At 50.2% G+C, this 21,254-nt stretch overlaps 7 protein-coding genes across 18 annotated transcripts; 3 read left to right on the top strand and 4 right to left on the bottom strand.

The window, feature by feature from the left end:
- The first annotated feature begins 135 nt into the window (after nt 1–135).
- LOC111073592 (probable GDP-L-fucose synthase) lies at nt 136–1,432 on the top strand. The gene is made up of 4 exons (XM_022365979.2): nt 136–325; nt 386–500; nt 557–1,114; nt 1,174–1,432. The coding sequence occupies exons 1-4, from the start codon at nt 201–203 to the stop codon at nt 1,339–1,341; spliced, it is 966 nt and encodes a 321-aa protein (XP_022221671.1). The 5' UTR covers nt 136–200; the 3' UTR covers nt 1,342–1,432.
- LOC111073593 (OCIA domain-containing protein 1) lies at nt 1,409–2,538 on the bottom strand. The gene is made up of 3 exons (XM_022365980.2): nt 2,334–2,538; nt 1,786–2,275; nt 1,409–1,729 (listed from the first exon to the last, which is right to left on the bottom strand). Exons 1-3 carry the CDS (start codon nt 2,391–2,393, stop codon nt 1,497–1,499), a joined length of 783 nt encoding a protein of 260 aa, XP_022221672.1. The 5' UTR covers nt 2,394–2,538; the 3' UTR covers nt 1,409–1,496.
- Nucleotides 2,539–2,602: 64 nt separating this feature from the next.
- LOC111073589 (ATP-dependent zinc metalloprotease YME1L) lies at nt 2,603–5,725 on the top strand. Of its 4 annotated transcripts, none has more exons than XM_022365977.2 (9): nt 2,603–2,863; nt 2,950–3,365; nt 3,424–3,483; nt 3,541–3,733; nt 3,795–3,887; nt 4,011–4,084; nt 4,147–4,460; nt 4,519–4,909; nt 4,969–5,725. In XM_022365977.2, exons 1-9 carry the CDS (start codon nt 2,837–2,839, stop codon nt 5,630–5,632), a joined length of 2,232 nt encoding a protein of 743 aa, XP_022221669.2. In that variant the 5' UTR covers nt 2,603–2,836; the 3' UTR covers nt 5,633–5,725. The 4 variants fall into 4 exon arrangements, with proteins under 4 accessions (XP_022221669.2, XP_022221668.2, XP_022221667.2 ...); XM_022365976.2 differs by having other exon boundaries at nt 4,144–4,460; XM_022365975.2 differs by having other exon boundaries at nt 4,002–4,084.
- A 164-nt stretch (nt 5,726–5,889) lies between these two features.
- On the top strand, nt 5,890–6,904 carry LOC111073594 (ER membrane protein complex subunit 8/9 homolog). Its single transcript, XM_022365981.2, has 2 exons — nt 5,890–6,204; nt 6,266–6,904. The coding sequence occupies exons 1-2, from the start codon at nt 6,007–6,009 to the stop codon at nt 6,674–6,676; spliced, it is 609 nt and encodes a 202-aa protein (XP_022221673.1). The 5' UTR covers nt 5,890–6,006; the 3' UTR covers nt 6,677–6,904.
- On the bottom strand, nt 6,790–13,687 carry LOC111073588 (phosphatidylinositol 4-phosphate 5-kinase type-1 alpha). Of its 9 annotated transcripts, none has more exons than XM_022365964.2 (17): nt 13,321–13,687; nt 12,798–12,832; nt 12,574–12,732; nt 12,311–12,508; nt 12,110–12,252; nt 11,524–12,045; nt 11,363–11,467; nt 11,163–11,295; nt 11,015–11,102; nt 10,541–10,603; nt 10,381–10,404; nt 10,154–10,240; nt 9,788–10,081; nt 8,538–8,772; nt 8,296–8,468; nt 8,118–8,203; nt 6,790–7,841 (listed from the first exon to the last, which is right to left on the bottom strand). In XM_022365964.2, the coding sequence occupies exons 1-17, from the start codon at nt 13,406–13,408 to the stop codon at nt 7,833–7,835; spliced, it is 2,442 nt and encodes an 813-aa protein (XP_022221656.2). In that variant the 5' UTR covers nt 13,409–13,687; the 3' UTR covers nt 6,790–7,832. The 9 variants fall into 9 exon arrangements, with proteins under 9 accessions (XP_022221656.2, XP_022221657.2, XP_022221661.2 ...); XM_022365965.2 differs by having other exon boundaries at nt 11,363–11,455; XM_022365969.2 differs by lacking the exon at nt 8,118–8,203.
- A 380-nt stretch (nt 13,688–14,067) lies between these two features.
- Nucleotides 14,068–16,689, bottom strand: LOC111080297. Its single transcript, XM_041592952.1, has 6 exons — nt 15,779–16,689; nt 15,456–15,649; nt 15,181–15,343; nt 14,751–14,859; nt 14,495–14,676; nt 14,068–14,422 (listed from the first exon to the last, which is right to left on the bottom strand). The coding sequence occupies exons 1-6, from the start codon at nt 15,834–15,836 to the stop codon at nt 14,343–14,345; spliced, it is 786 nt and encodes a 261-aa protein (XP_041448886.1). The 5' UTR covers nt 15,837–16,689; the 3' UTR covers nt 14,068–14,342.
- Nucleotides 16,690–16,970: 281 nt separating this feature from the next.
- Nucleotides 16,971–19,429, bottom strand: LOC111080298 (fork head domain-containing protein FD3). Its single transcript, XM_022375811.2, has 2 exons — nt 18,565–19,429; nt 16,971–18,489 (listed from the first exon to the last, which is right to left on the bottom strand). The coding sequence occupies exons 1-2, from the start codon at nt 18,900–18,902 to the stop codon at nt 17,433–17,435; spliced, it is 1,395 nt and encodes a 464-aa protein (XP_022231503.2). The 5' UTR covers nt 18,903–19,429; the 3' UTR covers nt 16,971–17,432.
- Nucleotides 19,430–21,254: the final 1,825 nt, after the last annotated feature.

Here is a 21,254-nt window from a genome sequence, read left to right as displayed (position 1 = left end):
AACAATCTCTAAATTTATTGCGCAGAGAGTTCGTAGTGTTCGTAGCCGCCGCTAGACCCGTCTACTGGCTTTCAGTTAAACAACAAAGGAACTACTTGTTGCTCCCAGCTCAGTTTTCCAGGTAGTCAGTTAGCAAAGTCTAGTGTCATAACACCTTAAACTATTGTTTTTGCTGGAAAATTCTGGGTCGGGTCGAAACAATGAAGAAAGTGCTGGTTACAGGTGGAACTGGCCTTGTGGGCAAAGCCCTAGAAGCTATCATCAAGGAGCAGGGGCCCACGGATGAGGAATGGTATTTTGCCGGCTCCAAAGATGCCGACTTGACGTGAGTATCGTGGGACTTGGACTCGTCGCAAGTCGGTGAATAAACACGCATTTTCCATAGGAATCTGGCAGCCACGCAGGCACTGTTCGCTAAGGAAAAGCCCACGCATGTCATCCACCTGGCCGCCATGGTCGGCGGTCTGTTCCACAACATGAACAATAACCTGGACTTTTTGGTGAGCTGTCCGGGCTTTTAATACAATATCAAAAATCAAACTTTCTTCGGTTACAGCGAAACAATCTGCTGATCAACGACAATGTACTGCAAACGGCCCACGAGCAGGGATGCACCAAAGTCGTCTCCTGCCTGTCCACTTGTATATTCCCGGATAACACCACATACCCCATAGACGAGACTATGGTCCATAATGGTCCCCCACATCCTTCCAACTACGGGTATTCCTACGCGAAGCGGCTGATCGACATTCAGAACCACGCGTACAACGACAAGTACGGACACTTGTACACTTCTGTGATTCCCTGCAACATCTTCGGTCCCCACGACAACTACAAGCCCGAGGTGAGTCACGTCATACCGGGCATGATCAATCGCATGCACAAGCTGATCACGGAGCAACCTGATACGCCAGAAAGCGAGAAGGTCTTCACAGTCTTTGGGAGTGGCAAGCCTCTGCGTCAGTTTATCTACTCCCTCGACTTGGCAGAGCTGATGATTTGGGTGCTGCGGAACTACGACAGCGTCGAGCCAATTGTCCTGAGTGTCGACGAAGTCCAGGAGGTGACCATCTTCGAGGTGGCCCAGGCCATAGCCACGGCATTTAAGTTCAAGGTGACGAGTTAAAAGCAGCCCAGTTGGAACTTTCATAATAAATTATTGTCCAACTTCAGGGTAAACTTGTTTGTGATACAAGCAAAGCTGACGGGCAGTACAAGAAGACAGCGTCCAATGCGAAGCTTCGCAGTCTCCTGCCGGAGTACACATTCACGGACTTTGAAGGTGCTATTAAAAAATCGGTGGAGTGGTACAGAACTAACTATGAACAGGCCAGAAAATAGCTCGGGCATGAGGCTTATCCGAAATTCCGAATGCACAACCAACAAACGTAAATAAACTCCTTATTTCTTCAGAAGTTTGAGGGAATCAAACACTTCCTGACTTTTATATCCAAACAAACGGCTGTAATCAGTAACAATAGCATATGGTGAGTGGCTCAATCTGTCCAGGAGTCGCCATATTTATTCCTCTTCGGACTTCCAGTGGCTGCTTCCGGTGCTGGCTCGACATGGCGCTGCTGAAGGGGCGCCGGAGGCTCGTAGGGCTTTGAGTAGGGACTCTGCTGACGACTCGCGTACTCCTCGCGATTCTTCTTGCGCAAATCTTCGTAGCTTTGTCCCGGCTTGGCCGGCTCCAGAGGCAGTTCAGTGTCCATCAATTGGCCAGACGCTGCAAATAGGGGAAATGTAAAATATTCGTCATTAAATTCAGTGCAGATTACTCACAGTCCAGGCTGGGCCGGTATATGTCATCTAAGCCAGCCAAAGTGGGCCGTGATTCAGTGTCCAAGTTCAGAGCAGTGTTGCGCGAAGGCTTCATTCCCTCGTCGCTGTACACATCCGCGGAGCTGGGCGAGAAGGGAGCCAATGTGAACGCTCGGCTCAGGCTCTCATCTGGCGTGATGGTGCTAATGACACCACCACCCTGTCGGCGCTGCCGCAGGACTTCGCCTAGGCGGGAGTTTGGCAGCCGCATTATCTTTTCGGCGCACTTCTGCTGGTAGCTGAACTTGCCCACAAAGTAACCCAGGATGACGCCCATGACCACTTTGGGCACAGCTCCGTACTTTCCATTGCCCTGCAGGTAGCCATTCTTCACACCAAAGTAGGCCAACAGGCCCAGACCTGTGCCGAAGGGCAGCGACCGCTGGAGGAAAGATTCAGTGTTGCACTCACGTAATGCCTTCACCTCCTCCGCAGAGAACTGATAGTCTGCCTGAAAATTAACGTAATTCAATATTACGACCAGAGAAAACAAAACTCATTGTACTGACCAGTGGGTGTGGATTTTCTTGCTGAGGCGGCCGGGGGCCATCATTCAACGGCAAATCCATGATGACACAATTTGATGGAGAATTTATGAAATATAAACGATTGGTACAGAATACTGGCAGCGGGCCGGCTAAGGTAGCTTGACAGCACTGGCACTAGCGGAAGCAACCCTGTCTAAATGCGCTCGCGCCGTTTTTTCTCTCTCTTAAACGACATATGATGTATTAATACGAAAATGAAATGTCATCCGTAGTCGATCCCTAACACAAACACGAGGCAGCGCATAAGTTGTCAAAACAAAAACCCATTTAGATACTCAGTAATAAATAAAAGAAAATAAATACAAATTCGCCATATCGCGTCCAGGGTTGATGCCACACATAACAACCAGTGCCAGGGATGCAACACGCACGCAGATTATGACATTTTACAGCTGTGTCGTCTGCCGATCCAGAGCCGAGCCGTGTTATTATTGTAATTAATTAAAGTTTTGTATTTTTTGGAAATGTTCTCCGCCACCACACACTCTGTGGTAAGTGTGCGCGCAGCACGGCCCACCACCCATTGCCGCCGATCCGTCCCCCACTGACGCTCGTTTTCTCTTACGTTCAATGACAGCCCTACCTCTACCTTGGCAACTTTAGTAGAAAACCGCATTACTACACCGTGAAGCGTACCAAGCTGCCAGGAGGCGCTGGGGCTGCGCGCCTTTTTGCTGACAAATCAAAGTCATCCAAACAGGCAACGACGGGCAAGTGCCATGCGCTCGTGCTGGAGTTCAAGAACCTGCTCAGTCGGTCGGGCGCCAACCTGCAGAGCATGGTGGAGAAGGCTGTCAGGCTGAACGGAATCCTGGACACGGCGCTGGTGAACGATGCCCTCGCCAAGGTAACCCGCATGCTACCCGCCATCGGAAACGTCCACGTCACGCTAGTAGAGCCAGTCACACAGATCGGCCATGAGCAGCAACAAAATTATCAGTTTGAAGTCACTTTGGACGGGGCAGCAGACGCCCAGTCTATAGGCGCACATGTGTAAATCAATCCGTTCATATCTGTACTTGATCCCTATTAACATGTCCTTGGATTTCAGAAAAATGTTTCCAATCGTAACGCAAAGTCTTCTAAATCCGCTCTTCTCCCACCATCAACTGTGAGTACCATAAAGGCAGAGCGCCCGAGCCGCTTGTTAACTTTGAATTTCGTACAGGAGGCAGTTACGCGGCTTCAAGACGGATCGCTCCATAGAGGCGGAGCAGAAACGAAATCCAACGATGACGTCCAGACTGAAGAACGCACTGGGGACAGCATCACAAAAGCTAGATGGGGAAACAAACTTTCAGGGAGAGAAACTTAGAAAACTACTGTCCAAATCCGACGGACACGGAGCCACTCACAATGCGGTAAGCTGCTGTGCAGTCTTAATGGATCGGCTAGCTCTAATGGAACAAAAAATTTTTGCAGGAGAACCTCAAGATTGCATTTGCCGAAGGCTATTTGGCCGCTGCAAACTCGGAAGATTCACCGAAAACGGGCAAAACAATGAAGTATCTGAAGGTATTACTCAAGATCCTCCAATGACATATTTGGACCCATATCCATTCCCATTCCCTTTACCAATGGAATCTCGTCCCCCAGTTGCTCAAATAATGCCCAGTAATTATCACACAGATTTTCCAGACACTCATCGTTATCGTCGTTTTCATTGGCATATTCCTGAGCTTCTTCACCACTTCGAACGGTTCCGTCTTTCGGTGAGTCCTCGACACCATACAGGCGTCGCCAGAACAGTATTAATGTTTCTCTCTTTTAGTAGCATTCAACTGGGTAACCAGGTGGAGGTTGATCCGGAGGAAATCAATGTCACATTCGACGACGTCAAGGGCTGCGACGAAGCCAAGCAGGAGCTCAAGGAAGTGGTTGAGTTCCTCAAGAATCCCGACAAGTTCTCGAACCTAGGCGGCAAGCTTCCGAAGGGTGTGCTCCTGGTTGGACCTCCAGGAACTGGAAAAACCCTGCTGGCACGTGCCGTGGCAGGCGAAGCCAAAGTGCCATTCTTCCATGCCGCCGGACCAGAGTTTGACGAGGTTCTCGTTGGCCAAGGCGCCAGACGTGTGCGAGACTTGTTCAGTAAGTGAAGACTTAGCGCTACGGTTAGAGAGTAGAATGTAATTCACATCTTTTGCAGAGGCGGCCAAGGCTCGGGCCCCGTGTGTGATCTTCATCGATGAAATTGATTCGGTGGGCGCTAAGAGGACAAACTCAGTGCTGCATCCGTATGCGAATCAAACCATAAACCAGCTGCTCTCCGAGATGGATGGTTTCCATCAGAACGCTGGCGTCATTGTGCTGGGTGCCACCAATCGCCGGGACGATCTGGATCAGGCCCTGCTGCGTCCCGGTCGCTTCGATGTCGAGGTGGTGGTATCCACGCCAGACTTTACTGGCCGCAAGGAAATCCTCTCTCTATATTTAACCAAAATTCTGCACGACGACATCGATCTGGATATGCTGGCACGTGGCACCTCCGGCTTCACGGGCGCAGACCTGGAGAACATGATTAACCAGGCGGCACTAAGGTGAGATAGATTTCAAAGGAATGGGCATGGAGTGGCGCTAAGAGTAATAACCCTTGCAGAGCTGCCATCGACGGAGCTGAGACGGTGAACATGAAGCACTTGGAGACTGCACGCGACAAGGTACTTATGGGTCCCGAGCGCAAGGCTCGCCTGCCCGACGAGGAGGCAAACACCATTACCGCCTATCACGAGGGAGGTCATGCGATTGTCGCCTATTACACAAAGGAGTCGCATCCACTGCATAAGGTAACCATCATGCCTCGCGGCCCGTCGCTGGGACACACCGCGTACATACCCGAGAAGGAGCGATATCATGTGACCAAGGCACAGCTATTGGCCATGATGGACACCATGATGGGTGGACGTGCTGCCGAAGAGATCATCTTTGGATTGGACAAGATTACCTCGGGAGCCAGTAGCGATCTCAAACAGGCAACCTCTATTGCCACACACATGGTCAAGGACTGGGGCATGTCGGAAAAGGTGGGTCTGCGCACGATTGAGCCAAGCAAGGGTCTGGGCACCGGCGAAACTCTGGGACCCAACACCATTGAGGCGGTGGATGCCGAAATCAAGCGCATCCTCAGCGATAGCTACGAGCGGGCGAAGGCCATTCTGAAGAAACATACCAAGGAGCACAAGGCGCTTGCCGAGGCGCTCTTGAAGTACGAGACTCTGGACGCTGACGATATCAAGGCAATATTACACGACAACCAGACGTAGTTTCCTCTTTTAACGATTGCCCTCGGTGGGCATGGAGCTGATGAACTGCAAACAAACTTTAGTTGTACCGCTAAACTAAAAGAAAGGATATAATACTAGAACGGGACGCAGACGGACAGTTAAGAAATAAAATGTTAAACATATTTAGTAATGTTTTCCATCAGCCACGTAGTACTTTAGTTAAATTTTAGTTTGAAATAAATATAAAATTGAAGTGAAGTCAGTGTAACGTTTTGTGTCATCCGATAGCAATATCGATACCAGAAAAGGTCTATCGATATTGTGTCCAGCCCTACGCAAAGGCCAGCTAATTGATTGAACGGGGTTCGTGTTTTTTTTTCAGTTTTAATAAATTGCGAAAGTAATCAAATAAAATGTGCGACTACAAAATTTCCGAGCGCGCATACACAAAGCTGATATTCCATGCGGCCAAATATCCCCACCAGGCTGTGAACGGCCTGCTGCTGGCCGAAAAGACATCGAAAGGGTCGCTGGTGGAAATCGTGGATGCAATACCGCTGTTTCATCAATGCCTGCACGTCACTCCCATGGCGGAGGTTGCCCTTATGCAGGTGGGTGCTACACAAGCATAATTGACCATTTCCGTGCATTGCGACAATTGGGTCATTTCAGATTGATGCCTATGCAGAACAGGAAGGCCTCGTGATTGCGGGATACTATGCGGCTCCGGAGAACTTCTACGACAACCAGATTGACAAAGCGCCTGCCGTAAAAATCGCCGACAAGATCCAGGAGAACTTCAAGAACGCCTGCCTCGCTCTGGTGGACAACAAGCTGGTGACCCTAGAGCACGACCGTGCCGCCATTCAGGTCTACACATGTGCGGGCGACTCTGGCCGATGGTCAAAGGCCAAGTTCACACTGTTGCAGTCGGCACAGACCCTTGAGGGCGTTTCGCTGCTGCTAAAGCGCGGCGCCATGCGCGACGTGATCGACTTTGACAACCACCTGGACAACCCAGAGAACGATTGGACCAACGATTTCCTCAACCAGTCGCTGAACGATCTGCAGAAGCTGTACTAGTCCCCGTCGCCCCCACCTGGTAAAAGGGTGCGCAGTACCCCTATTGTAACAATATGTATGTTATAGTTTAGCAAATTCGCATTAGAAAGGGCACAGAGAAGCAGAGCCGGAAATTCAACCTTGCAATTTAATTTATTGTTTAATTACAATTTGGGTTTCAGTAATCTTTAGAATAATGCATATAAGTTAAATAACATTCAACTAATTAATAAATAATCAATTCTTTCATCTTTGCTGTCCCTTGGAGTATAAGTATGTCGCGCGTGTCCAGTCCGTCTGTTGCTGTTGCTGTTTGCTCCCCTCCCCCCGTTCAATCCTGTCCGACTATGTCCTGTGCTGTCTCGTCTGTATCCCCGCCCCGTCTGTGGTTGTCTTTAGTAAACCTAAGCACGGTTACAATTAATTTAAATCGTTAATGAATACAAATGAATATATAATATGTATATAATTTTGCTCTTGGTTTTCTCTTCTGGGGCATGTATGTATGTAAATTGAAATATTTTACAACAATATTGTAATTGGTAATATCGCGATTGCTGATTATACATTTGTAGGTAGGTTTACTGTATACATAATACGTATGTGGATATAGTATGCATGTATGTAGGTCGGAGATCGAGGGTAGGTATCGCAAAAACGTTTATTAATTTAATTTCAGTGTATTGTACGAGTAAACGAACTCTTTCAACCATACTATATATACGAGCATAGCTAGGGAACGTAATATAACGATTACGAGATTATGGGAATTGGAACTGGAACTGGTACTGGTACTGGTTGCTTGCATTCATCTCAGTATTATTTGATTCTCTTCCTGTTATATGTATTGTATGTATATATATATGTATGTAATATCATTTGCAGTATTGATTTCTGCCTTCTGCTGGTTTGTTTGTCTGTATTCGCATAGATTTGTATGTATATTCCTCAAACATATGGATGTGTGTTGTACGTGGGCGCCTTTTGATTATATCCTAGCTATACAAGTGCCTCCTGTGTGGCGCACCTCTGCACATGCACCTGCACCTGCATTATCATTTTGTGTGTGGGCTGGTGGTGGTATAACAAATGATGATGTATTCGAGTCGCAGGCTTGGCTGGTTGGGTTCTCGGTGTTTTGTCTGTCTGTGTGCTGCCATATCCACAACATGCTATGTTAGTTGATCTATAAGAGCCACAATACACAGAGAGAGAGTAAGTTATGTAAACGGTTTGCAAAACGGAGTGCGGAATGTATGTGTATCAGAAAAACGGAGGGAATAACACCCAAAACTGAAAACGGTTTTTGCAATTTAGAAATGTCTAGGAATGAGTGTGTGCCGCCCCCTCCTCCTGCCCCACGAAGATCTCGTGTATACTATATGTATTAATGTGTGTGTGTTTTTGTTTGTCTGTAGATCGGGTGTAGATTCATCTAGAGCTTGCCACCTCGGATATTTACCATTCCCGAGGACAGAGAGTTGATGGCATCTTCCACGGTCGGCTTGTGACGATCGATTTTAGATGAGTTTATGGGCGAGAAGTTGTCTACGATTGTAAGCGTGAACGAATACATATATACAAATAGATATATAGAAACACAAAAAGCGATTCAAAAGCAAATCTCAAGTGCCAATTACCGAGATCACCACTCGAACTGGAGTCCGTAAAACTGGGTGTGCCCTCTGTCCATGTGGGTGTGGAGCCCTCACCTGATGCCGGCGGCGTCCATGCCAGTCCGCCCCGAGACCCATACTGGCTGCTCGACGATGTGTCCACCGCCAGCAGCGTGTCCAGATGCACCTCAGAGACGCTATACACAAAAAAGCAAACGCAAAAGCTTGAAAAGATAAATGGAAAGAATGGCAGATCATCAGCTCACCTCACGATATCCTCCTTGTAGGAGCCTCGATAGGCGGGTCCGATGTTCATTTTGCGATCCAAGTACTGCGCCTGCTGCTGGTAGTACGCCTGCTGCTGGGACTGCTGATGATGGTGGTGATGGTGGTGGTGGTGAGACCTGCGCCCCATCGATGATGTGCTGTTCTTGTTCGAGCTGTCCTCGGAGATGTCGTCGAAGGCAGGGGGAGGAGTCGAACTGCAGGATGGAGTTGTGCCTAGCGATACAATGAGCAGAGCAGAGGAGAACATACATAATGAGTGGCCGGTCGGAGAAGTACGAGTAACACAGAACACAGAAATAGCAATCGAGACGAGGTTGGGGTGACGGTGACGGTGCCTGCGAATGATTGTGTGTGGGTGTGTGCCAAGCGAGTGAAAGCGTGCCTAGCCGTAGCATCTACTGCTGTCCCCCAACCGAAGAGCCCCTCGTGCCCTGGGTGTCCTGGGAGCCTCGGGTTTCGCTCTCGGGTATCGTGGATGGGGCTGTTTTGGGCGCGCGTCTCTTTGCTCGCTTCGTTGGCTGCGGCTTTGTTGGCTGCTGCTCGCTGCTCACTGGAAGCGGCGGCTCCGTAAGCTTGGGCTGCGGCCGCCTCGTGCGGTGCGTTGACTCCAGCTGCCGCTTCACCTCCAGGAAGGCGGTTATCGACTGCAACAGATTGTCCTCCTGCGTGTCGCAGACATCGTCGCCCAGTGCCAGATCCGCGTAGTGCAGATAGCGACTGCGCTTCTGACGCCGCTGCTGCTTCTCCTGAAGATCCCGCCGTGGCGAGCGCTGGGAGGGAATGCTGCCCGAGGATCGTGATCGTCCAGAGCGATAGCTCTCGGCTCGCAGTGGCGGGAAGCCCCCCATGATGGACGCCGCTGAGGAGCGCCTGCTGTGCGCCACGAAGCTGTTCTGCCGCTGAAAGATGTCCACGTGGTTGAGCAGGCGCGGCTGCTGACGTCGGAAGCTGCTCTCCGAGCGGGCCGAGGAGTAGACCGACTGCTGGGAGTCGCCTCGTCTGTGAGAGGATCTGCGCAGAAAAGTGACCGAGAGCGGAGGGATCGGCTCTAGTGGTGGTGCCACGGGAGCAGCGGGGTCGGGGGCATCGAAGAGATCGTGCAGCTCGAGCCAATCCTGGACGTTACTGGGCGAGCGGCGGTCGCCAAAGCGGGGCATGGTATCCCTGGGCACCTGCAGTGTGTGGATCTGTGTTGGGGCTGTTGGTGGATTAGTGTGCGGTTCTGTACCTGGCGTCGAGCGGTCCTGTCCATCCCGTCGACGAGGAGATCCCCGCGGGGGCACTGGCGGTGGCACCCGAGCCTTCAGATTGCTGCCAGCCCCTGCTGAAGTCCGCTGCTTTACGGGCGGTGGCATCCGCTCGCGCTCGCGCTCACCAAACCCACTCCCACTGGCCGTGGATGATGGCCCGGCACTAGCTGCTCCGGATGCCGCTGAAGCGCTGCCTGGCGTCGGCTCTGTGGTGGGCGGCTTGGCTGGCTGGTGGATCTTGCCACTGCTGTGGGAGTGCGAGGCATGCATAGCTGTGGAAAGGAGAGTGAGGATTAGGGACGGGACAGGGCCAACAGTCAGCCGGTGTGGATCGATCCACTTACGCCTGGTGGAAGCCTCGATGTCGCTGTCAATGGAGCGCTGTATGGCCTTGGAGAGGCTTTTTCTCTTCGAGGGCGAATGCTTAAGCGCTGGAAGATGCAAGCAGAGGATGGGATTAGAGGCCAGAACTCCACGAGGGTGAGTGGTCATAGGTGTCAAAAAGCACAGCCTCCAAAGTAACTACGCAAAGCCAAAGTAGCAGTACGGTTGCCAGGGTATGGACACTAACGTGACTGAGACATTGAGAGACATGCTTTTTGCGTCCGTTTCGGAAATCATACAGAAAATAAATAAATAAACATTGGTGAGTGGTTAATAATATTGAAAGATATTCTAAACCGAACCAAACTGAAGAGAAGACTGAACAAGTTGTACAATATTTCCATTACCTATATAACTGGTTACCAAGGTACGAAATTTTCTGTGATTCCCTTTGATTTCGGGGAGATCCACTATATGCGTGTGAGAGAGAGAGAGGTGAGAGGCATTCGAGACATATTCAAAAAAAGAAAGCAGAGAATAGAGCGATTTGATATTGGATATTGGATATTGATATAAGGTATGATCAGATCCCCGAGTCTACGCAGGCGGCCAAGGTGTACCATATTGCATTTTTGCTGCACATCAATCGAATCAATTCAAATTAGCAATACACGAGTGTAAAGTGTGTACAGTGTGTGGTGTGTATGAGTGGGTGTATCAGTATGTGTGTGTATCTACGGAAAAAACATCTAAGGATAGGAGCACCCACTTCAATCGAGTGAGTGTCTTTTGGGCACAAATTGTACACAAAAATGCCTTACAGTACGAGTACTTAGCCGAGAAGCCGAGTGGTGCTCTGCACTCTCTCTGTGCCCACTTACGGGAGGGTATCTTGCGGAACACGGTCTTGGCCATGAAGTTTTGGAATCTTTGAGCATAGAACGAGGGACGGCAGACCGATACGGTTTCCTGGGGAAGAGAAGTCGGTATGAAATGCGGGCGTACGCCTTAATCCCGACCACGCCTCACCCCATCATGTATGATGCTTTTGAATGTGTGCTCCAGCTTCTTCTTCAGCCTGTAGGATTGCAGAATGTCGATGATTCCGATGTAGAGCAGAAGGCGTTCGCCCTTTTCGCTGCGCGCCGGAATGCCACCAGGCCTGGCAATGGGAATATTCTGATTAGATCAGATCAGAGTTGGGGCAGGAGAAGTGTGGAATAACTTACGGAACATCTTCCTCGTCATCGATGGGTTCGCTCTCCGCCTGAATGCTCTCCATGGCCGTGGAATGAGCCACCAGACGCTGCCGATTGACCGATCTGTATGCCGCACTGGATTAGCTTCCGAGTTTTAGTTTTATCTGCGTGGAAATGGGCGGAGTACTCACTTGTTCCGACTGATGCCCGTGGCCGTGTCGCGGTCCTTGCCATCCCCATCCTGGCCGTCCAGCGGATCGTCCACATCCCCGTCCGAGTCCTCGGCCAGTGGCGCCCTCAGAGGCTTTCTGCTCTCGCTCAGTTTCTCCCTTAGCGCCACGTCCAGGTTGTGCACGCCCAGGAGCAGCGAGTAGTCCATGATCTTGAAGGACTCCAGCACCGTGCAGTCCCGCTGAATGGTCTTGATCAGCGCCGAATAGGTCTCGGCCTCCAGGAAAATCCCGTTGGGATGCTGCTCCATGAAGTCGAGGTCCTTGTAGGTGGGCGACTTCTTGGACCGCTCCGCCTTGTTCGCCTTGCGCTTGAACGTCGACCCCTTCAGGTCGTACTTCAGATGCATCCTCACCGACGACGGCAGCAGATTGTTCATGACCACCAGGCGAATGTTTTTGGCATTGCTCGTCTGCAGGCAGTACAGTCCGAAGAACTTTGGCAAGAGCGTGCGCGGATTTTGATTCAGATTCATATAGTAACTGAAACGGATAATGGGCGAGATAATGCAAGGAGTCTGTTGGGTGAGCAGTGAGCTGTACCCACCCAGGCAGTAGTTTCTGTAGGAATTCGCCCTCCTTGTGTTGCACCGTCTTGATGATGAACTCGTCGTCGGTCGTCAGGTAGAATATAGAGCCGGAAGCGCCAGGATTCGACAGTTCTCGCAGCGGAGAAGTGCACATGGACATCTAGGAAAGAGTCACCGTGAGTGGGTGGACGCCTAGAAAAAGGGCTACTGCTTCTCACCATAAAGTCGTCTGGTTGGATGCCAAACAGATCCCGAAAGTAACGGAATGCAATGGGTGCGTAGATCTTATATCTGAATTCACTGTAGTGGTGGGCAGGTGTAAGGCTGGAACCCTCTGGCGGAAAGGTGATGCTCTCGATCTCCCAGAAGTCCATCATTAGCAGATCCCGCTTGGGCTTCGATGCCAGGCTGCCGACCTAATTGAAGGAATGCAGATGAATTCTGACTGTGTTCTCATCGGATCGGATTAGCTGATTCTCACGGTGTGCTGGATGCCCAGTTGTATGGAGCCCATAATCTGCGATGTCTGTATTTTTTTGTACGTGATCTCGCCGCCCTCGCCAACGCGTCTGTGCCCAAGCTTTCGCTCCTTGTCCGCCTTGTTGTTGTTGTTGGCTGTGCGCAAGGGTCGGCTGCCCAACTGAGAGTAATTGAACCCATTAATGATAAGTATTTATTTGTACATAGGTGTGTATATATATTTACCTCGGGTGATGAGTTACCCACATGGTCGTTGGAGGCTAAGTGGGAAAAAGAGTTTTATTATTAGCCATATTTCATGTTTAATTCAGTCCGTGACGTATTTTAGGCCAATCACCGCTCCAATGGCTGTGACTTGAACTTAGATGGACCCTCCCCGTCCCACCCCTTTCCATGGCTCAACCGCGCCCTTGACCAACCCACACACGCAATAAACTTTCCTTTGTTATCAACTTTCGCCTGTCCATAGGTTCGTACAAATCTGAACCTATGTGTTCTGTCATTGTCCGTCCGCCAGTCAAGCAGTCAACTAGTTCGCCTCCCAGCCTGTCCCTGGCTGTCAGTCTGCACGTCAAATGGCGGGGGGCGGCGCTGCTGCTGCTGTTGCTGCTGCTTCTTTCCCCCTCACGCGAGACACATGCGCCAGGGCCACACTTTCCATTTGCCATTCATTGATTTTTTTTGTCGACTTTCTTTGGATTTTCGTCTAGTGGAAATGGACAGACTGACTGACTGATGGGATATTTACCATTGCTCGGATCCACTGGTTTCGCCTGCGATGTGGAGGAGCTGTCCATGTCGATGGTGTTGATGGTGTCGCCATCGCCAGAAGCCATCGTGCCTTGCCGTAATTCTCTTCTCCCCTCTCTCTTTCTGTCTCTCTTTCCCCTTAACCGTTAGTAGGACATGCTGCTTTGGCCTTGCTGCGGATTGGAACTGTATTTGAAAGGCTACTACTATATTGTCCCGCGATCCTATTTATTGTTATCCAATCCACATCCACTGGGCAGGGGGCAGCAGGAACCTTGGATTTTGTCTGGCTATGGGCTATGGCGTCAACTTTTTTGCTAAAATGTTGATTCCGCTGCTTCTGCTGCTGCTGGGGCTGCTGCCACTGCTGTCATTTTCACTGCATACTCATGGGCAGCAGCCTGGAAGGGCCTGGAAGCCTGGATGTTGATCTGCGCATGAACAGAGGCGCCCCCACTCGGCACAGGGCTGCACACGCACCCACAACACAGAGTTGCATTTGGAGGAAATTCAAATGGCGAATTTGAATTTCTAAATTCCAAATTTACGGCGAACTTAGGTTAATAAACAAGGCGAGATTGGTTTAATGCACTTTTAATGTTTTCTTTTCGTTTTCTTTATTAGCATTTCTGTACTCAATTAGACCTATACATCATATATAACTATTATATATATATATATATATTTATTTATTTATGTGGTAAATATGTATATGAATACAATAATTTGTTATGTGTGTTGTGTTGTTGTTGCTGTTGTTTCTCGGGTTTGTTTTGGGTTTCGTTCGCATGGAGTGTGCTTTTTCTGTGGTGTTGTCTAGTGTTTCGTTTCGTTTCGTTTCCCTTACAATTACATGCATTTACAAAATAAGCGCCTTTTTTTAAAAATACCGCAAAAAATTACGTTTATCCGTTAAAATTCTATTAAAAATGAAAAGTCGTTGAACACGTCGTCTATACGAAACATAAAAACAAATAAGTATAGCCTACACCTACACCTACACCAAAGGACACTACCAAACTAACTGCTTAGAGCTAGGGATGCGATCGACATGACCACGGCGACCGTTGTCCACTTGCGTTGTATAGTTGAGGCCTTATCTGCGGATTGTCAGTGGTTAGTGATCGTTCACTCCACGTGGATTGCTCCAGCCCCGTCTTACCTCTACTTACCATAGAAAATAGTCTCGCGGCGCTTGGTGTAGTTCGTGCCGATCAGGATAAACGCACAGGTTATCGGTGTGGGGGATTCTAGTTGATCTCTAGGAATGCGCGTCCGCACAGTCATGCTGTAGAGGCCACTGGGGTCCTGGTCCAGCTGCGTCAGCACCGAATCCAGTATATGGGTGTCGAACCTGCACAAACAATTTGAATAGAGGCACTTGATTAGCCATCTTTGCATGCCGTAATCCGCATGTGATAATCTTACATGACCGACAGGATCGGCTGTGGAAAGACGTGCTGAACCGCACACATTATGTCCACATCCGACTGCGCGCCGCCCATTCGTGCCTCCAGCATGAAATCCGACTCAGGAACTGTCATTTATGGTGTGCGGCGGCCAGCAGGGAGATGGTGAAAAATTGTGAGAATTAATCAAGTGTCAGACAAAACAAAGAAACATCCCAAAGAGAAACATCAAAAAAAAAAAAAGAGGAATATCAACGACAACAGGCGGTTCCGGCTGCCGCAGTGACTGCCACCTGACACGCATGCAAATATGAAAGGGGAATCACACGTGCCACAAGCTCACACCTATGCAAACATGAACGGGGGTGGGGATGGGGATGGGAGTAGCACCCATACACACACCCACACCCACTCCCACACCCCCCCGTTATAAGACCCGTGACACCCACCGATTATTTGTAAGCGGGCACTCCGCTTGTCCGTGGTCTCAAAGGTCTGCACGGCACAGGTGTACTCCCCCGTCATGTTCCAGTCGGGATTCTTTATCGATATAACACCGGGACTGCCCTCCATGCTGAATATTTTGGTGTCTATCTTTGACTTCATGAAGCCCTACAAGGATAAGTCGCAAAGAATTTTATGTTAATTAATTTTTGCCGCCCTCCGTGTGGCAGGAGCAGGAGGAGGAGGAGGAGGGACGGGCCGCGCCGGGACAATGACTCACCATGGCGAACCCTTTCACCGAGGGTATCCATTGGTAGATGGAGTGATTGTTGAACAGCCACTTCAGCACAAATCCCTTCTCGCTCGGCCCAATCTCGTACTCGCAGTCGAGTACCAGAGGATCGGGTTCGTTATCACGTTCGAGTGTATAGGTGTGCGGCACCCGCAGATTCGTGATGCGCACCGAGTGGGTGACTACGTGTTTTAGTCGGCATCATCAGAAATGGAGCAGAAACGGCGGAGGATTAGTGCACTGAATCAAGTGGTTTTTGAGGTAATCCCACACTCGCGAGTCGCGAGTCGTGAGTGTGTAGTGGCACTTACCTGTGAGTAACGTCAGCCAGGCCAGCAGCGATGCGCACAGGACCCTCCCGCTCGCCATGTGCGCTGCCTAATCTTCGACCTGGTCCGGGTCCGGAGCCGGGTCCTCCTCGTTGTTGTCGTTGTGCTGCTCTTGGACGCTCCGTTGCTGCTCTGCAGTGTCTGCAATCGGCTAATTCTGGACGTTAATTGTTGTTGTTGTTGTCGTTGTTGTTGCTGTCGTTGTGGGTTGCTCCTCGGTCCAGGGCCGGGTCCGGGTCCGGGTCCAAAGCCGCCTAGGCACAGGCACAGTCACAGCCACAGCCACCATTTTGGCTGGGAATCACACTCATTATCACCGACATCTCATCACAGAACAACAGTTCGACTGGAACCCGGGGGACACTTGGTGGTTGTACAATTAGGAGGGGGTGGGGAGCAGGAGGAGCTGTGGTAGTGGCGGTGGCGGTGGCGGGGGTGGCTGATACAAACTTTTCTCATACAAAACGATGAGCTCAGCACTACGAGCGGCCCCAATGGTGGAGTTGGTGGAGTGTGCACATCCCTGGCGGCTCGCCGTGCGCCTCTCTGTCGCCTGCTGAATTGCTGCACTACGTCCACCTTCGATTATTGCACTTGCAGTTCCATTTTATGGCTGGCAATTCAAAACTTTCCACATATACAACACTTTTTGTTGGTGAAAAATCGACTTTTTGCGTGAAACTTGTGCGGCCGTGTGTGTGTGTGCGAGAGCGAGGACAATGTGTGTGCGTGTGGGGGAGAATTGTGCCAAAAACGGAGTGGAGTTCGTACGGAGTAGTATTCGTATTCACGGCGTATCCACCGCGACCTGCGTGGTGTACTATTGTGTGTTCCGATGGATACCAATAGTGTTGGTATCTTCTATTTAACTGTTGTCCCTTTTCCAGCGCAGCTTTTAATGTTTTAACACTGGAATAAATACTACATCCAAGGGACAGAGAAAGAGAGAGCTTTCCTTCTTTCTTTCAGCTCTCTGGTTGTCCTGGGCTGTCCTCTGCGCCTGCGCTTCATTTGACAGTTGCGAGAGCTTTCACCGTTAGCACACTGTCCTCTCTCGAATGCAACCCTGAATGCAGTCAGCCAGCGCGCGCAAAGTCCATTACAATTTAAATGGAAAAACGACATTCTATTAGTATGTTGTGGTTTATTAAATTTTCAATAACATCAGCAAAAGTCTTAGAGTCTAATTAATATTTAATAGTAATTTTTTCTTTTTGTTACACGCACACATAAAGTACTACACACGTACATATATAGAGATGTATGTATGTACCTCTAGAATTCACTTTAAAAGTATGCTATAGATGTGCAATGGATCAGATTTATACATAGATATATATGTATATACTCGTACATATGTATGTATTCCGATATATACGTACATGTAAGTGGACTCGCAACTATAGCGTTTGATTTGGTCGCATTAAAATCTTGTGCTCTGGCATTCTACACCTACAGATATACTGATCACTACTGGCTGTCGGACCTGGCTAGGTGCTAGGGTCACTAGGGGGGACTAGGGTGTGTTAAAACGTGCTTAGATCGAAACAGAAATCACCGTGGAATGAAATATACACAAGCCAAGCGGAAGGGGGTGGATGGTCCTAAGGGCCCAAGGGGAGTCGAGCGTCAGGACTTAGTCACTCGCCTCGTCGTGACTGGCCGCGCGACGGTGCTGGTGCCCGATGAGCGTCTCGATGCGGAAGTCCTTGGCATGGCTCTGCTTGGTGGTCCGCAGGCTGGCCGGTTCACCGTCGTAGCAGCGGCTCCTCGGACTGGACGTGAGGGCCTGGACTATGGGGCTTCTGGAGGTCTCGGCATGCTCGAAGAGCAGCACATCCGCCGGCACGTCCAGACGGTTCGTGCACGCACTGTCCACGGAGTCCGATATGTGCGAATCCTCCTGATCGTTCTCGTTGCCGCTCTCCACATCGATCTTGTCCTCGCACGAGTCGTCGTCCGCCTCTGCCTCCGCCTCGGTCTCTGCATCTGCCTCCGCATCATCGTTGTACACATTGAGATCCATGTAGCCACCGCCGGGCGCGCTCAGCCTCTCCCCGTACTGGCCGTGACCCGGAATTCCAGCCGCTGCACTGGCCATAGTCGCCACATCAAAGGGGTAGGGACTTTTGTACTTGCCGGCTCTACTCCCAGCTCCGCCACTGCTGTGGGGCAGGGAGTCCACAGCCACGGCTTCTGCTGCCTCCACACCCCGTGCGCGATTCATGAAGGAGAGGCGATCGAACTTGTCGCCGCTCTGGCTGTTCTGGTAGAGGGATGCCTCGGCGTTCGCGTTGGCGAAGAAGTTGAACTTCTTGTCGGCCCGCAGCGCCGTGTCGAAGACGTCCGCGGGCGAGTGCATCACGTCAAAGTCTCGGCTCCCGTTAAAGTTTGGCACATTGAAGTGCACCGGGACCAGGGGCACCGGCTTGCGTATCCAGAAGGGGGACAGGGTGCCGAACACCGCCGGAAAGGAGAATCGCTGCATTGTGGGCGCGCGCTTGTATCGCTTTCGCCGTCGCAGGAAGCTGCCGTTGTCGAACATATCCTCGGCCAGCGGGTCCAGGGTCCAGAAGTTGCCCTTGCCCGGATTGCCCGGCTCGCGCGGCACCTTGATGAAGCAGTCGTTCAGACTGAGGTTGTGCCGGATGGAGTTCTGCCAGGCGGGGAACTTGTCCTTGTAGTAGGGAAAGCTGCAAGTAGACGCAAAATGTCGCTTAAGATTTTCCCGTCGGCAAATGCCCCATGCCCCAGGAGGTACCACTTACCGCGACATGATGAAGTCACAGATCCCGCTGAGGGTCAGCTTCTTGTGCGGCGACTGCAGAATGGCCATCGTGATGAGGGCTATGTAGGAGTACGGTGGCTTCACCAATGGACCGCCGGCATTGCCGGAGCCATCTCCGCCGCTACCACCGATTGCCGACGGCTCCAAGTCGCTGTCATCGCAGCCCATGGACATGGCATCCACGGCGGCGGCTCGCGAGGATGCACTGCCACCGCTACCGCCACCGCCGCCGGCGCCACTCCGCTGGCTCTTGTGCAACGGCGGCGACAGGGAGACGCTGTCGTGCAGAGTGTGCATGGGATCCGTGCTGGTGTGCATTATTGTCGCTATCTCTAAGTAGATTCTAGCTGGACTCTAATCTTGGTTCTTGTGGGTTCTTATGTGGTAGTAGAGGACGCAACACTTTCGCTTTGACTTTTGCTCAGGAACTGTGTTCGATTTGGCTTCTTATTCACTAGCTTCACTTTGCGTTTGAGTTCGAATTGGAATTGGAGTTTGAATTCGATTTCCAATTGGCCATGTCACTCGCGCACCGATTCGTATCCGTTTCTTGACCGTTTCTTAACCGTTTCCGGCGGGGCTGCTTACTGATAACTGTACATGACGCTTGGGTAGACGAAGGCTCGCGGGCTCGCAGCTCGTAGCTCGATGGAGATGGAGATGGATACACGGGTCCGGTCGTCGTGTCTGTCTGAGGCGGAATCCTGCTGCCAAATGTTAACTGAATCGCAACGAAAACGAAAATCCTCTCGCCCAAAATGTTTTTCTACATAACTCAAACATTTATTTTATGGAAAACCGCTGCTGCTGCCGCTTTCATGGGCTTTTGTGTCGCCGCTGCTGTGTTTTCGTATCTCGAATAACTGTGATTCTACGGCAACGCGACGTCGCGTCGCTGCTGCATCCCTGCAGCAGACAGCCTCTCTCCGTCTCGCTCTGGCGGGGGATGAGATGAGTGCCGTAAACCAATCTATGGGCCCAGCAGGCCATCCCTCTCTGGCTGGGATCTCTCTCTCTCTCTCTCGCTCTCTCTTGCTCCCACCATCGTTATGCTGTCTCTCTCGCGTAATAACATAAAATGGTGGAGTGTCCTCGTGCTGGTTTTTGCTGCTGCTGCTGTTCCTTCTGTAAATGTGAAATTTGCGACGGCAAATTGGCAGACGGCAGAGAGAGCGACTGCGAGGCTGCAGAAGCCAAAACTCAGCGAGGGTGGACACTCGCGGGTGGAGTAGGAGGTGCAGGCGCAGGGACTGGGGTTAGTGGCTGCGGGGAGGATAAACATTTTGCGCAAATTTTAGATACCTTCTGCAGCTTTGACGTCGTGGCTCTTAATAATGTTTCATTATGTCAGCCACATGGAGGTACCGCCCAGCCGTCCAACTGCCTTCCCTCTCTCTGCCTGCCTCCAGCCTGCCTGCCTCCTACTGCCTACTTACCGCTGCCTGCTGCCTGCTCCTGCTCTCTCGTTCAAATGTTAGCATTTTTATGTGCGAATGTTTTTCTAACCGTATGTCGGCGTTCCTCTCTCGATTTCTCCCATTCGGCTGGGGGCTGCTCTTGTTCTCCCGCTCCCTTCTCCACACACTTCGGGAATGCGCCATTTTCGCCAAACATTCTCCTACACAATAAGGGGAGCAATGTCGCTGGCGAGGGGGATGGCGGAGTGGCTGCCAGCGGGAGGATATTCTGTATACATGTGTTTGCTGCATTTGTATCTATGTGAGTTTTGTATTATTTCTGCTTTTCATTCTCGCAGTTTATACCCCGCTAATCGCAGTTCCCAATGGGGGTATATTGGGGATCGCAAGCAGATTTATGTACATACATATGTACATACGTATTTCATATATTACACATGTTGTATGTAAGTATTCTCAATCACCTTAAGTATGTTCGTATTTAGTAACTCTTTTCTTTGCCACTGTTTATAACTGGTACTTGTTGGCACTTGGCCCTCGTTTCCATCAGTTTTCGGAATATTTTGTTTCATTTTAGCAGTCAAAACTAATTTTAAAAAATCAAGTCATCTATTTTATATTAAAAATAATTTCTACTGTAGTCATAATCGACCGATCCATGAGAAAAGAAGAAAGAAAACAAGTTCTGGTTGGCGGTTACCATTATTGTTAAGAGATTTCTTTTTCGAGAGGTTCCAACTAGATTTTTAATGGGTATTCCTTAGTCGATATGGAAACTATGGGGCTAGGCCCTTTCACTCGTTTTGCTGCCCACTTGTTAGACATTATTGTTCTTGTTTTTGTTGCAGAGTGTTCACTGTTCACTGTTCAGTGTTCAGTGTTCGGTGTGCAGTGCCTTCCCCTTTTCAAATTAAACATTCAGTAGTCACTTTTATTTGTTGTACTTTGTTCAAATTAGTTTTCCAGTTTTCCGGAAGTTACACACACACATACTAACACATGGAACAGCATACCCACACCCACACCCACACCCGCACACGCAAACACAAAGGCAGAGAGACTGAATAATGGCCGCCATCTCCCCATTGAGGACAATATTGATATCGTTTCTTTCACTCCTGGCATCCATTTTCATTATTCCAATTCTGTTTAGCTGTATATGTACGTATCCACCCAACCCCTCTGTTGCCCCATATCTCTCTGCCACTCTCTGCCCCCCCCTCGATTCGCCCTTCTTTGTCGCTCCGTTACA

The sequence above is a fragment of the Drosophila obscura genome, unplaced genomic scaffold (assembly GCF_018151105.1).
Source record: "Drosophila obscura isolate BZ-5 IFL unplaced genomic scaffold, ASM1815110v1 contig_186, whole genome shotgun sequence".
Classification (NCBI taxonomy): domain Eukaryota; kingdom Metazoa; phylum Arthropoda; class Insecta; order Diptera; family Drosophilidae; genus Drosophila; species Drosophila obscura.
This window is presented reverse-complemented; position numbering and strand designations above follow the sequence as displayed.